Source organism: Typopeltis vanoorti, chromosome 6 (assembly GCF_054136105.1).
Source record: "Typopeltis vanoorti isolate ZY-2024b chromosome 6, IOZ_Tvanoo_1.0, whole genome shotgun sequence".
In the NCBI taxonomy this organism is placed as follows: domain Eukaryota; kingdom Metazoa; phylum Arthropoda; class Arachnida; order Uropygi; family Thelyphonidae; genus Typopeltis; species Typopeltis vanoorti.
The window spans coordinates 122,322,428-122,339,303 of record NC_143554.1 but is presented as its reverse complement, the minus strand read 5'-3'; the positions used below and the strand labels follow the sequence as shown (position 1 = coordinate 122,339,303).

General features: G+C 37.2%; 1 protein-coding gene across 1 annotated transcript in view; it reads left to right on the top strand.

Annotated features, from left to right (window-relative positions):
* Window positions 1-16,876, top strand: part of LOC150105884 (AP-2 complex subunit alpha-like) — a 383,042-nt gene that overhangs the window by 35,367 nt on the left and 330,799 nt on the right. Inside the window, exon 4 of the mRNA XM_090393652.1 lies at window positions 7,139-7,281. Within this exon, the coding sequence (XP_090249778.1) occupies window positions 7,139-7,281 (143 nt within the window). The remainder of the gene's footprint in view (window positions 1-7,138; window positions 7,282-16,876) is intronic.

Here is a 16,876-nt window from a genome sequence, read left to right as displayed (position 1 = left end):
TGGGGGGGGGGGGATTGTTGGTGAATGTATCTGCTTGTATGGGTTGGTTTTCTATAAACTGAGAAAATCAAGGTTCCATCAGGTTGGTGGGTGACTAGTGTGTCTAGGAAGGGGAGGCTATTATGTTCCTCATTTTTCCAGGGTGAACTTGATTCTGGGGTGTTAGTTGTTTAAGTGTGTTAAGGAGGAGAGGAGTATATCTGAGCCATGTGGCCAAATAGCGAACACATCATCAATGTAGCGAAGCCATATGGTAAGTTTTTGTGTGGCAGAATTTAAGGCTTTCTCTTCAAAAGTCTCCATAAAGAAGTTGGCCAAGGGTAGGGAAAGTGGTGAACCAATGGCTGTCCACTCTATCTGTTTGTAGAATTTTTCCTGCCAAACGAAATAGCCTGAGTTCATGAAATTTAACTTAGATTAGCTGTAAGGTTTCTTTGAGGGGGACATTTGTGAATGAGGAGGAGACATCAAAACTGACCATGAAGTCATTATGTTGTAGTGTAAGGTTTTCTACACTGGCTTTGAAGTGGGCTGAGATTTTTATGTGTGATGGTGTGTTTGCCAGTATAGTGTGTGAGTACTTTGGCTAAATATTTAGCTAGTTTGTATGTGAGGGAATCAATGCCGTAATGGCACATTTTCTTTATGTATTTTTTGGGAACCCATATATATGGGGGGGGGTCTAGAGTTATATGGTTTTAGTTTGTTAGTAATCTCTACAGGCCAAGAAGGGACCTTCTTAAGGAGCCTATGGAGTTTTCTAATTTGTGAGTTGGTGGGATTGTATTAAGCTTACCTGTGTAGTCAGTATGATGGAGTACTACAATGCCGTTCCTCTTATCTGCTTTGGTGATAACTATTTCTTTGTTTTTCTTCATTTCCTGTAGAGACTTGTATTCGCTATTGGATATGTTGGTTTTTGGTGATCTTGCTTTTGTGAGAACACAGGCAACAACATCCAATCTAATATTGTTGGTGATGTGGTTTGGAAGGTGGCGAATCCTGCGTTCAATCATTAATTCCTCAGCAGGTATTTTCCTAGGAGCAATGGCGAAGTTGTGACCACTTGATAGAGCGTTGAGTGCTTCAGGCTTCAAAATAACTGAAGAAATGCTAACTTCAATGTTGGTTTTTAGTTTTGGTTTGGATATAGAATTCTTTTTTAATTTATCAAACTTGTGGATATGTCGACTCCCTATTTTTTTGAATTCTTTATTTGCTGCAGCGCACGAGACATCATGTAGAATTGACCAAAGTTTGTGATTTAGTGTATTAGAAAGCTCTTCCTCTAACGCTAAAATAGCTTTGTTTGCGTCAGCTAGGGAACTGTGTGTAGCGTTAATTTGTTCCTGTAGCAAAGCATAGCTCGCGTGGTTATAGATTCTGAGAGCTATCTGTGAATAACTCTGTGAACACTTTCTCTGAACATTTGCATTGTTACTATCACGATATCCCATATATATATATATATATACAATCTGACTCATACCCAAAGGTCACAAGACCTTATAGCATATCATTGCCATTTGTGGACAAAAAAAGTTGGCCTATCTGGTGTTCGAAAATCCACAACTTTTGCATAAACAGCATGATCTAGATTTCATGTGTGTGTGTGTGTGTGTGTGTGTGTGTGCGTGCGTGCGTGCGTGCGCGCGCGCATCTTGTATAGGAGGTGCAACAGGTTTGCTGTGAGAGAGCATGTTGTGTGTGTGTGTGTGTGTGTGTGTGTTGTATTATTACTACTGCCAGAAGATAAGTCATTTTTTCATGTTTTAGTCAATAATATTAACCAAAACATGAAATTGTCGGTATAGTGCCAATGTGTGGTAGAATAATGGCAGCAAGGACATCATTTGGGTGATTTGAATCTCCATGATTTTGTACAGTACAATACGTGTGTGTGTGTGTGAGTGAGAGATGTATTTGTTGTGAAAATTAAAGGATTTATAGAAGGAGAGTGAAACAGGTGAATGAGTGTGCATTAAGTGTTTGACAGGGAGTGCCAGTTAGGTGGTGATAATGAAATAAATGTTAGTGGAGTAGATAGTATCGATGCTAAAATGGAAAATGTCAGAAATAATATTAAATGTGCAGCGGTGGAAATACAGGAGAATGAAATAAATCTCAATAAGGAACTAGCTTGCTTACATGTTATCCTTGGCAGGACAAAATGCAAAGTCTAAAAGTTGCAGAAGTGGCAGGACTGAGAAGAGAGAGACGCAGGTGATCCAAAGTAAAAAGTGAGATCATGTCAACAAATGAGAAAAACTAGGTAAGCAGAAAATTATGTATGAGGGAGGGTGGGGGCTCTATGATCAGAGGAGTACTTTATGAAAGTATAACAAAATTATGTTTCCCTGGTGCAAAAATGAATGAAATTAGTCATACCATCAGGATGCAAAAAGATAACATGAAAGACTAATTGGCTTGGTTGACATTAATGATCTGAGAGGGTGAGAAGTATTCTAATGAGAGAATGTGAAGGAGTTGTTGGACAAAGCAAAAATGAAAAGGGAGAAGGTGAGGATTGTAAATCCCCTGCCATGCTATGATAGGGATGAATTGAGGAAGAAGGCATTGATAGCAAATAAATCAATATGCAGATTGTGCAGAAGCATGAATGATGTAGAGTTTGTGACCTATGGCCTGTGTTTGATGCAAAGAAGGATTTGTATAATACTGATGGACTGCATCTAAAGTTTTGGTATTAGGTGTCTAGAGAGAGCTTTGTTCATCGAGCAAAGTACAAATTCAGGAAAACTTAAGCAATTAGGGTGAATGCAGATAAATGTGTGTGTGTGTGTGTGTGTGTATGTGTGAAGGCATCTATGAGGTGCGTGAGTGTGAGAAGGACCAAAACGTGTGGAATCGAGTCTCTCAAGCAAAAATATTGAATAAGGTGGTCAATTCAGGAAGTAAAGGTGGTTGGGGGGGGGCCTAAAGATGCTCCAGTTTCTTTATACTAATGCTAGAAGTATTAGAAACAAGATGTTGAAAGTTCATTTTTCACTTGGTTAGACTATAATAAATTTAGTTCAATCCTTTATCCAAGTGTGAGCAAACAAAGTTTGCGCCGGAAAGTATCTTCAGGACTGGAGTAAGGTGGTACAACACCAGGCAACTCGTTGCAAAGGTGGAGCAAGCTAACATCACTCCTATCTCAGTATCTCCCATAATGCAAAACACATCTCCTTGCGGATATGTCTAATATTATGCATTAAGGGAAGGGCCACTACCCAGACTAGTTTCGACCTTTATTGAGGTCTCTTCAGTGGGAGCCAGGCCCAAGTGGAGATACCAGGCAGAAGCTCTACCTATAGGAGTTGCCAAACGGTGTGCCACCTTTTTAATAAATTACTCTCGATTTAGAGAAAGAATTTGCATTATGGGAGATAATGAGATAGGAGTAATGTTAGCTTGCTCCACCTTTGCAATGAGTTTCCCAGTGTTGTACTACCTTACCCCAGTCCTGAAGATACTTTCAGGTACAAACTTTGTTTGTTCACACGTGGATAAAGGATTAAACTAAATTTATTATAGTCTAACCAAGTGAAAAATAAACTTTCAACATCTTTCTCTAAATCCAGAGTAATTTATTAAAAACGTTGCGCACCATTTGGCAACTCCTATAGGTAGAGATGACCTTGCTAATGCTTCTGCCTGGTATCTCCACTTGGGCCTGGCTCCCTCTGAAGAGACCTCACTAAAGGTCAAAACTAGTCTGGGTAGTGGCCCTTCCCTTATTGCATAACATTAGACATATCCGCAAAGAGATTTGTTTTGCATTATGGGAGATACTGAGATTGGAGTGATGTTAGCTTGCTCCACCTTTGCAACGAGTTGCCTGGTGTTGTACCACCTACCCCAGTCCTGAAGATACTTTCAGGCGCAAACTTTGTTTGCTCACACTTGGATAAAGGATTAAACTGAATTTATTATTAGAAACAAGAGGGAGGAGTTTTTGGAATTAGTGTAACCTCACCAAAAGTTACAGGCATTTGCAGATGATGTAGTTACAGGGATAGAATGATCTGAGTGATGACCAGTAAGGGAGGATGTGAAGGAGTCGTTGGACAAAGCAAAAATGAAAAGGGAAAAGGTGAAGATTATAAATCTTATATTGTTGTTGTATTGTTTGATGCAATGAAGGATTTGTATAATTCAGAGATGATAGATGGGGGGGGGGGGGGAGTACTGCTGCTGATAGCAGATGAATTGCAACCAAAAAGAATCGGAGATAGGTGAAAGGGTGGCTGTTCATTTAAACCAATCTGGTGTGAGATTAAGGCCAGTAAGACAAAATATACAGTTGGTTGTAAATAAAATATACAAAATATAATTGGTGGTTGCTATAGGCCAGACAGTTTCACAGATAAATTTAAAACTAGGAAGATATAGATTGGAAGGAAGAGAGATCACACGGCAAGAAGGAAATACATCTACTGAGAGATAATTACTTCACACAGCATGTGATGGAGGTGACTTGAGGTGCAAAAGTATTGGACCTTGTCATAGGATCAGAGGAGCTATTGTAACTAAGGTGGCCACATTGCCTTTGATTGGAGAAACTGACTATGTGGTCTTGACTTGGGAGATTGTAAAAAATGACAAATATTCTATCAAGAAGGGGTATGTATATATGTGGAACTACAAGGCAGGTGATTATGACAAGCTTAGTAGGAAGCTCGAAGCGATGCTATGTGATAAAACTCTACAAGGGAAGGATGTTTAGTGCATAGGAAGTTTATTAAATTGTATGTCTAAGGAATAAAATGAGCTTCTTCAGAAAAATGCTGTGGAGGGTATATAAGGAGAAAGATGACCAGTAAACTCATAAACAGGACAAGGGTCAGTCAAGAGAGTGACCAATATGGTAACGAAGGCAAAATCAAATTACAAGAAGAAACAAGCTGAACAGGCCAAAGAAAATACTACAGAGTTCTTTCACTATGTGTCAAGTAATTGGAAGAATAACCTTAACGACTGTTGATGGTGACAAGGTGACAGAAGCACATAAAATAGTTGAGTTTGAGTGACTACTTTGCAAGGATATATCATCCAAGTGAGGTTAATGCTGTGACATATATTATTATTATTATGTGACACCTCCAGGAAGTCCAAGGACTCATCGACGGAGAGTGTGCCAACAGCATCGAATTAATATTTCCCTTCCAACTACTAACCGCGCTCAAACTAGCTTAACTTTTTGCAAGCCATTAGTAGCAGAGGCTCTACCAATCGACCATCCTTTGCTGGCAGAGACATATGTGACAGAGGCTTATGTGGGAACAGTGATGGATGAATTGAAGGTTCTTAGAATATTGCAGAATCTCAATGTAACAGCTGTGGGATTAGATGGGATATCAGATTACATTTTGTGGGAATGTGCAAGAGAACTGGCAATGCCTCTGCCTATGCTCTGTAATTTGTCTCAGCTCTGGTAGAGTTCCAAGAGAGTGGAAAGAGGGGCAAAATAATTCCCTCGCATAAAGGAGGTTATAAGCCTTCTGTAGCAAATTATAGACCAATCAATATTTCAGGAGTGGTGGTGGTAAAAGTACTGGAAAAGTTGGTCAAAAAAGTGAATTCAAGAATGGATGGATAAGAATATGATACTCTGAGGGGCAACATGGCTTTGTAAAGTGCGGTCAGTCATGCCTTAGTAATTTACTAACTTTTTATAATACAGTGGCAGCTGAGATGGATAAAGGAAATGATTATATGATGATTCTAGTGGAGTTTGCAAAGACATCTGAGTAAGAGTTCCGTGTGATATTCAGTCAAATGTCTTTGCAAACTCCAAGAAGAAACGGTGATGGATATAACACTGGTTATGTGTATAGGAGGGTGGCTGCTGGATAGATATCAAAAAGTTGTAAAATCTTGTGACTAGTGATGTGTTGCAAGGTTCAGTGCTAGGACCACTGCTCTTTAATTTGTGCATAAATGATAAAGGAAATATTCAGTTGTTTGCTGATGATGCAAAATTAGGTTGAGTAATAGTTAATCAAGTGATGTGGAGAGTTTGCAGGACGATTTAAATAGTCTGTCAGTATGGGCAAAAGATAATGGGCGTCAGTTTGGAGAAATGTATAGTTGCATTTTGGATAAATATATTGCAAGCTCTGTACCACATTGATGGAACTCTACTCCAGGAAATAGATGAACTAGAGATTTAGGGGTAGTGGTGGTAGATACAGAGTCGAAGTTTAGATGACATAATGCTAAGGTAGCTCATAAGATTACTTGACTGTTGAGGAACACACTAACAAGTACAGATAAGGAAGTTATTCTTCTTCTTTATAAGGCCATATTATGTCCACATCTGAATTACCATGCTCAAGTCTAGTCCCCTGGGTTTCTTGGGGATGACAAAGTTGTGGAGAGGATTCATGGGTGAACAATCAAGATGGCGAGAGACCTGTGGAATGTTTCCTATGAGGCTAGATTGCAGGTGCGTGTGGACTGTAGAAGTTAGTTGATGGGTGGAAAAGAGGGGATACGATAGAAACACATAGGATTTTATAGGACTGGTGCAGGGGAAATGTTTCGGTACTTGGCTAGAGCGAGCAGAACAAGAGGTCATCCTTGGAAGTTGAGTAAAAGTGTGGTTAGTGGCGTGAGGACTAGATTTTTCACTCGGAGAGTTGTGGATTATTGGAATGGGTTGCCAGAGTCTGCTGTTAGCATTTTATCTGTTAGTTGATTCAAGGAGAGGTATGATAGGTTGTGTGGATAGTTTGGGTCCCCCACATTGAGTCTTCGGACTCCACGGAGGTGTCTGTACAATAATAATATATACACATACTAATGTAAGTTATTAGTACTACATTGAGGTGTTTTTGTGATGCTTGAGTAAATTTCTCCTTTTTCTCTTAGAATTATTATTTTTGATATTAAACTTTATAATATCAGAATGTATTTTGATGTATAAATATATAAAAAAAGTTTAATTGGTGTTACATGATGGAAGAGTATTTTGTTTGATTAAATTTATGCAGTTACAAAGCAAAAATATGTAGGACTTTTTTTCAGACATTTATTAATTTTTCTTTCTCTATTTTTTTTAATTTTAATTTTTCTTTATTTAAGTACAGTACATTCAATCAAATCAGATTTAAATAACTGAATTTTACAGGGGATAGAACACTGGATGGCTATCAAAAGAAAAAGTATGTCTGTAAATTATTATTCATTTTTCTCTTGGGACATGATATTGATTTTGGCCATATGGAAGCTGTCAACTTGCTTAGTTCAAATAAATATTCAGAGAAGCAAATAGTAAGTAGTTTTTATAAACTGTTGTTTTCTTGAGAAATATTTTAAAATATATATGTCAAATCTTTAGTGTGTTTAGGATGTGGTGGATGCCCAGGGAACATCTCTTACCAGAGTGCGTAACCCCAACTATGATATTCGGAGGTGGCAATGTAATAGTATGGTCCTGTTTTTACTGGTTTAGCTTAGACCTCTGTTTGTGGTGCCACAAACATTGAACTCTGAGAGGTATCTGAACATTCTGGACAATGCAATGCTTCTTACTTTGTGGCATTTCTATGAACTTACCATTGTCTCTTTCAGTAAGACAATGCACCATGTCATAAAGCTGCTGCTGTAACTGTGTGAACATGAATGTCACCATGCATGACTGGTCTTAAGTCAAGCATGGTATCAAATCTTTAGTGTGATCTCAACAGAACCCTGATCTCAACCCTTTTGAACATCTGTGGGATGAACCTGAAGGGTGAGGTCAAGGGACACCTGCTCCACAACAGTACAGGACCTCATTACATGTCTACAAGAAGAATGGTCAATATAAGGTCTACATTGTTATAATGAGGTCTTTTGAAGTGTAAGCTTTTGATTAACCGAAGTTCCTTTTTTTTTTTGCCCATTTTATCTTATGTATCAGAGACATGGAAACAAACAATAAGAGACATACTGTACAACCACAGATGCGAGACCCTTCGACATTTCTGCACATGTCAAAAGAAGTAGAATGCATTCTGATAATAAAGTAATCAATCAGTCTTGTAGGATGAGTTGTTTATTATTACATGTCGAAAAATTAACTTTTCTTTTATGAACATTGTAGTTTTTAAAGTGGTAACTATTTTGCTTGTATAACAGTTGGAAAATTTTACATATAAAGCACATGATTTCACGTGTTGGTGACCAATTTGTACATCCTTTATTTCTTTTTTCAACATGAATCAACTCTTCTTGGCAGGTTGCCAGACTAGGCTCTCGGATTTTACTGATCTCTACTTACTGATTTCTACTTAATGTATGATCTTTGATCGTACAGTAAGTAGTAATACAAGCAATGGAAATGAGTTATTTCTAACCTTTATATACATACAATACCCAGTCACTCCCTTTAAACTCAATCACTGTTGGGGCTCACAACTACTTCTGGCAATCCATTTTGCTCATCTCTCCAAGCAAAAAAACTAGTTTATTATGCATCCTTACTAACCAGACCATTACACAGCATCCAGAGGGTTATCCCATTTCAATCTCTGTTTGTCATATATTGAAAATTTTCTGGTATCAATCTTGCAGAACTCCTTAGTAACTTAAGTTTCTGTCATGCCCCATCTTTTCTGCCATTCAACTAAACTTTGTTACCCACATACAAGCCTTTTAATCTATCCTCATAGAGAGTATTCCATAGATCTTGTTACTTGTCTTTGGATCCTCTTCACCACCTGATCTCCAAGAAGCCCACATGACTGAATATGTGCACAGTAGTCATGATGCAGCCATATTATATCTTTACAAAGAGGGATAATAATATCCCTATCTTTACTTGTCAGTATGTTTTTCAACAGCCAAGTAATTCTTTGAGCTATTTTTATAACTTTTGCAATATGCCTTTGCACTCTACTCTTTCTATCCTCAGTTACTCCCAAATCCCTAATGTCATCAATTTTTTACAGTCCAGTATTCATCAGTGTGATATGCAATATAGAATATTTTCATCATGAAGTACATAACCTTACATTTTGCAACCTTTTGTAAAATGAAGTGTTCTCAAGTGCTTAGTACAGAGCTTTGAGGCACTTCATTAGCCATTCCCTCATTCTCTTGGATTCCACTCCATCATATACTACTCTGTGCTGTATACTGCTACCAGCTTTGTATCTATTCTCATATGCTGCTCCAACTTATGTAATAGTTTACCATGTGATATTCTGTCAAAGTTTTGTAAAGCTTAGCAGTATCATGGCATAGCCATCTAATTATGTTCTCACTCTGTTATAAAATTATGAGTAAATTACTAAGGAGTATCCACCCTTTACAAAGCTCTGCTGAACCCCTGTAGAGTGTCATATTCCTATTCACCCATGCCTGGATTTTACTTTTACCAATTTTCCAAGAGAATGAGGGAATGGCTAATGAAGGGCCTCAAAGCTCTGTACTAAGCACTTGAGAACACTTCAAGTGTTCTCAAGTGCTTAGTACAGAGCTTTGAGGGCCTACAAAAGACCTACTAAGCACTTGAGAACACTTCAAGTGTTCTCAAGTGCTTAGTAGGTCTTTTGTAGGCCCACTTCTCAGATACTATTTGCTTTATAATTTGTCACTTCTGCTTGGAGCTGACTTTATGTAATGGAATGATCTTACTCTTTTCACTCTGTTGGAACCTTAACAGAGCTGAGACTTAGATTAAAAAAAGTTTGTTAGAGGCACTGCCAACTCTCTCTTGCACATGGGCCTACATGCCATCCACTCCTACTGCTGTATTCACATTGATATTTTTTAATATGCAGAGCATCTCCAATTCATCTACCTCAATTCTCACATCAGTATGTAATATCAGCAGCAACAAAATCTTCACCTGGATGATTCATGAGTAAATTACTAAGGAGTATCCACCTTTTAAGGAGTATCCACCTGGATGCAACTAACATAGTAACTCAGTTATTTCTCCTTCCTGTAATGTCTTTCTACCATCAGCACAGATTAACCATCTGTAATCATAGTAACTCTTACTTGCCACATAGCAAAAAAACTGTTTTGAATTTTCTTTGGCCTAACTTAGCTAATTTTCTCTAATAGTTGATTTAGTGATAGGTGATGAGTATGCTGATCATCTTTTTCTTTATATCCCCTCCACAATGTTTTTTGTGTCTCTTGATTATATTGCTTCTCACTTTAATCTCTTTTTTTTTTTTTTTCCTGATCCTGGGAATACAGTCTGATACTTTTATTTTTAATAATCTCAAACAACTTCCCATAAACCCTGGTACCGCTCCATGCTGCCTCTTATGTTTTGTCATAATCACCAAGTTTTTAGTTCCTTATAAACCCATTCTTGATTGAGGATTCCACAAGTTTAGTAACCTCCTAAAACAAGACTGCATGGTTTACTTTCCTCAATTGTAGGTAGAGATATCTACCATGGTCATGGTACATCTTCTGATTCTGTTATCAGATTCTAACTATTATTTTTCAGGAAATAACAAGTATACTAAAATATTAACTATAAAAACTGTAATTAATACTTTCCTATATTTTGGCAACGTTACATCGCCATCATCAGGGATCACAAATGTGCACACAGGCACTAACATTTGCTGATTGAGGCTGAAGAAAGTTGTGCCTGGAGTCTTAATTGGCTAAATTGAGTAGTGTTTGCCATCAGGCTGAAAATCTGAGAATGAGTGCTTCCCAAATTTGGGACAGTCTCATGCACCCAAATTTGTTAAGGTTTGGAAAGTTTTTCAAAGTTGAGGCAGATTCATGGAAAATAGCCTGTCATATTTGTATTTGCTGTGGTGTAATAGAGTGGCCTTCTTCCAGCATATCTATCCTGTGGTGGGTGTCCAAAGCATGATCAACAAGTCCTGGATTGGCTGTAATGGAAATGGATGTAGTCCTTGTGTTCAGAAATTCTGATGTTGGCTGTTCTGCCTGTTTCACTGTAGTAGGACACTTTACAACTGCATACTACTAGGACAGTCCTACTATGGCCAAACAGGCAGAACAGCCAGTATCAGAATTTCTGAACATGAGGACTACATCTAGTTACAGCCAATCCAGGACTTGCTGATCATGATTTGGACGCCCATCACAGGATAGATATGATGGAAGAAGGCCACTCTGTTACACCACAGCAAATACAAATATGACAGGCTATTCCTTGAATCTGCCTCAACTCTAAAAAACTTTCCAAATCTTAACAAATTTGGGTGCATGAGACTGTCCCAAATTTGGAAAGCTCTCATCCTCAGATCTTCAGACCAATGGCCAAGACCATCCAGTCTTCCCCACTGGGTGGCACCATTTTAGATCTGACTTTGGTTGCCTTTCTTCAGCTTCATTTGTCCTAGTAATGCAGTGCTAGTGCCTATGTGCACATATCATTGTTTTGTCATCCCTGATGATGGCAATGTAGTGTTGCCAAAATATAGGAAAGTATTAATTAAAGTTATTTTAATTAATATTTTAGTATATGTTATTTCCTGAAAAATAATACCTTATGTGTTGGTTACTCATCACTATCTACCAGAATCGTTATCAAATCCAACACTTAATCCCCTGCTCCCTTCCACGACATGCGTTTTCAGGTAATTATCCCTTAGTAATTATGCCCTTTCTCCCCTCCAGTCTGTCCCTATTGTAGAAGTTCCTCCCCCATAACAATTTCTCAGCTTGCACTTATATGCTGATGCATGGTATCCACATCTTTGTCTGTCCTCCTGGTCTATAGTAGCAACCAACAATGGATTTTGTCCTGTTTGGTGGTTATCACACCAGATAGACTGAAATCAACCAACTTCCTCAGACCTAACATCCTCCTTAACTACTGTTTTTGTTGAAGTTTTACTGTCATCAGTAAATTAAAAATACCAAGAAATTATATACTTGGTTTAATCCTTTATCCAAGTGTAAGCAAGCAAAGTTTGCACCTGAAGTATTTTCATGACTTGGGCAACTCCTATAAGGAAGCTCAGACTTCACATCACTTCTCTTGTTATCCCATAATGTAAAGCGCATCTCCTTACAGACATGTATGATGCTATGCATTATGGGAAGGGTCACTACCCAGACTGGTTTCGACCTTTATTGAGGTCTCTTCAGTGGCAGCCACAAAAGTAATACCAAGGTCGAAGTAATGCAGAGGTCATATTTCCATATATAAGTAGCCAAAAGGTGTCACACTTTATTATTAAAATTTAATACTCTGATGACACTTTGGACTATTGGTCTATGGAAAAATGACTTCTGTATTACTTCAACCTTGGTATCATTTCCGGGTCTGGCTTCCACTGATGAGACCTCAATAAAGGTCAAAACTAGTCTGGATAGTGACTAAGAGATGATACTAAGGTTGAAGTAATGCAGAAGTCATATTTTCATATACGAGTTGCTGAAAGGTGTCACCTTATTATCAATTGCTCTGGATTAGAGAAAGATGTGGATACCATGTATCAGCATGGTATCCACATCTTTCTCTAATCCAGAGAGATTAGAACCTGAAAATACTTCAGGTTTGCACCTGAAGTATTTTCAGGACTGGGGCAACTTGTAGAAGGAAGCTAAGACTTCACATCACTTGTCTTGGTATCCCATAATGCAAAGCACATCTCCTTGCAGACATGTATAATGCTCTGCATTATGAGAAGAGTTACTGCACAGACTGGTTTTGACCTTTATTGAGGTCTCTGGTCTCTTCGGTGGGAGAATAAATTGAAGTAATGCAGAACTCGTATTTTCATATACGAGTTGCCAAAAGGTGTCACACCTTATTATTAAATAGCTCTGAATTAGAGAAAGATGTTGGAAGTTTTTTCACTTGGTTATACTGTAAATTAAAGATACCAAGAAATTATATACTTGGTTTAATCATTTATCCAGGTGTAAGCAAACAAAGTTTGCTCCTGAAGTATTTTTTCTCCCATTGAAGAGACCTCAGTAAAGGTCGAAACTGATCTAGGTAGTGATCCTTCCTAGAATGCATAGCATTATACATGTCTACAAGGAGATGTGCTTTGCATTATGGGATACCAAGACAAGTGATGTGAAGTCTTAGCTTCCTTCTACAAGTTGCCCCAGTGCTGAAAATATTTCAGGCACAAACTTTGTTTGCTTACACTTAGATAAAGGATTAAACCAAGTATATAATTTCTTGCTATCTTTAATTTATAGTATAACCAAGTGAAAAAACTTCCAACTGTCATCATTAATATTGCTCCTTTGTCCTATTTTCTCTAATTTTCCTAAAAATCATTTCTGTCAATCAGATCTCACTAATGAAAATAATATTTGGCTGAGTCATGCTATCCAGTTCCATAAACTATTCTTCTTTACTTCTGATACGTCTAGCATTCATGTACATGCATTTCAACATCCCCTTTGGCACACACTTACCTTTGTGTAATGTCATTGCCAGTCCATTTAGATTTGTAACCTCTGAAATTGCATTTTGGGATTGTGTAATATTTTCAGTGCACCTGCTGATTTGTCCTAGGAGTAGCTGAACTTGCACATATTCATTCCCCCCATCCCACCACTTCTGGTTTCACTGATTTTGCACGTCCAACCTCTCACTAAACAGTGATCTCACCTCACCTCCCCATCCGAACATCTAACTCTGCAGTCCATTAGCCATATAGAAGCTTTTTTCGTGCATCAAATTCACTCCATACATCTATGAACTGCACACCATTCATCCTGCACAGTATTCTCATTAGCAATCATGGCCCTTCTTTTCAATTCAGTATTATCATTTGGAGGCTGCAGGTTCAGTCTTTACATTCTCACTCTACTTTTTCATTTCTATCATTAACTCTTTGATCTCTGTTTGTGTTGATGGTTTTGGCAAGCAGGAATGATTTGAAAGATGACCTTTCAGATCATTTGTGCTTGTCAAAATGATCAGTTCTTTCACTTATCTCCTCTACAAACTAACTGGTTCACTAAGATCCTTGATTTTCGCACCTGGAACACAAGCTTTCATCACATTTTCATTAAGTATGCTTCTTGTCAAATCTCCATACAATACTATCTCCTTGCTCTCAGTTTTTCACTCTTTCATACATCCCATTCACTTTTTCTTTCGTTCTTCTTCCTGTTGTGTCACATGGCAATTTTTTTCAAGTTTCTTGATCTCACATTTTGTCCTGTGAAAGACTGCAAAAAGTGTACTATTTCTCTCCTCAATGTCACCTCGCTATCCACATTATTTCCATCCACTTCTTTGATACTCTCATTCATATTTCATGTACTATTGCTCTCTCTTTCCATCACATTCTCTTCACTTTCACTATTCTGCCTTATATCTTCGGTATTTGTTACTTAATTCCCTTGCATTTGACATGATTTGCATTTCTCGCACTTGCACATGAAACATTTCCAGCATTCGCTTGCTCTCTCTCTCTCTCTCTCTCTCTCTCTCTCCCCCCCCCCCACTCACTTTCATACTATAAAGCATTCAGACTTTGCAATGAGCACATTGAACAAACATTACATCACACTACTAAATCCCTCATGTTAAACTCAGTAAATAAATGAGCCTTGATTGCCATTTTTCTCATACATCAGTGCTATGTAAAATGCTTTTTAAACAATATTGCATGTTAGATTTTGAAAGCGACATTCACACTCACCTACACAGTCTAAAGCAAGCAAAATGCTACCAATAATTACTAAAACAAAAAGACATGCCTCATGCAGCACTACTACTTCCATCAAGTTTTGAGAATGTTGATAGCAAAAACAAGGAATGATAAATAAGAAATAATAATTATTATTATTATCATTATCGACTGTCAAGGAGTCATGCATACCATCCAGCACACCAACTGTTATTCTTGTTCTCAGGACCCCAGAAAAATGACTCAAATTTATTAGCCACAGAAAAGTCTTACTGGTTCAAGGTATCTCTGGTCTACTCTATATAATTATTGTTATGGATGATTTTTTTTTAAAAACAAACTACATGTTATGTTGGCCAAAATGAAGTAATGCATTCTTTAATTCTCACTATACGTGACATGTAATTATATGGAAATATGTTATCCTTTAATGTGGATTTAAAATGTATGCCACAACACAGCTAATTACAACCCATTTCATATTTTCTTTCATATATTGTTCATTATGAAAGGTAAATTTATATAAATTATCCATGAACAATAATTTAACAGGAAAGATGAATCATAAAATTCACGAAACCAAGTAGGTAGCACTTGATGTGGAGCCAGACTTACTTTTCATGATGCACTTAATCACATGATCCAATCTTTGACTTGTCTTTGCAAGATAATTGTATTTTTTAAATAACAGTAAATAACAGACTGTAGATGCACTACAATATTTAATTAGATTGTGCAAATTTTAATTTTTGTATTTATAAAATACTGGGTTAGTCTGTTAATGAAATTATATTGTAAGGAAAGTATAATCAATTATGAGATTTTTTGAATTTATTAGTAGACCATAGTTATTCATAAATATACAGTTGTCGCAAGTTTTGGCAGCTAATTCTGTCTGGCTTCTTCAGGACAAGAAAATAGGTACACTAAAGTTTACTACTAAAAAAAGAAGAATGGAGTAACAAAGTTAAATTAATGAAAATTGAAACTGATGCGTAACATCAAGAGCATGGAGCATGGAGTCTTAGTCATTGTTTGTTAATCGCATTTTATAGTTTTCTGCGAAATTAAATTCTGCAAGGCTTAGTGAATTTATAAGCTTTTCCAAATGTCTTTCAGTATTATGCCTTGATTTCTGTTTAGATTATCTCTTGTCCGGAGTACCACTGCCTCTTTAAAGTTTCTACATCCGAAATCTTCAATGTAAGGCATGGAGCTGTTATTTCAATCGATGGAGTGGTTCAAAATCAAGAAATGATGGGCTAATCCTGAGGTTTCTGTTCTGTTGTTGTTGACATCTCCTATATGTTCTTTTTTTGGATTTCTAGGCTTCTTGATGTTTGGCCTATATAATTCAGTCCACAGGAACATGGGATGTTATATACACATGCTTACTTGTAGAAGGTAATGCTGTCCTTAGGAGATCTTAACATGTGTTGTGTAGTTTTAACAGGTTTGAAGGCAACCCTGATGTTGAAAGACCTCATGAGTTTGGCTACTTTTTGTTGAAACTGAGCCGGCATAAGGTATGACAATGGACGATGTTGTTAAATTGTGAATGAAGATATTTATAATTAATAATACTTAATTCATAATTAACATGATCTACCCTATCATAAGCAGGACTTATTTAAATTTATTTTGTTAGTCTCTTGCTTGTAAAATGTTATTCATGTAATTCCTTTTGAGTTTTGTTAGTTAATTTTATTTATGTAATTTTAGGGTATATCATAGACATGAAAAGGTTCTGTATTAAAGTGTCATTTATTTTATTTGCTTTATTCCTTTAATAGTAATATAAGAAACTGTGATATATGTAATTTTAATATATCCAGAAGATTCCTTGTGATATCATTTGATTGGTTGTTGTGAGAAATCATGCAAATTTCTCCTAGCACGTGTTGGATCGTGAATTACCATATACCAAGGGAAAAGCAAGTTCGATGTGAACTAAACCGGTGAGAACCAGTTACTGGCGGGAAAAAGAAACGCGTGGACACGAAAAGGAAAGTAAAAAAGAGAAATGAGTTGGGGAGTGAAGAGAACGGTAGCTAGAGATTGAAGGGGGATTTTGATGTGCCAAAAACGGAATAGAAAGGACCAGGAATTGCTTGGCATTTTAACTTGCCTTTTTCGGAGTTGGATTTCTACCAAAACTTCCTAACACCTAGCAGTGGAAAAGTGCAGGACATAGGATAATACATATAAGAAAAGGAAGAAATGGGTAGATAATTTAAACCAAGTGCAAAAAGGTTATGTTCTCCTGAGTC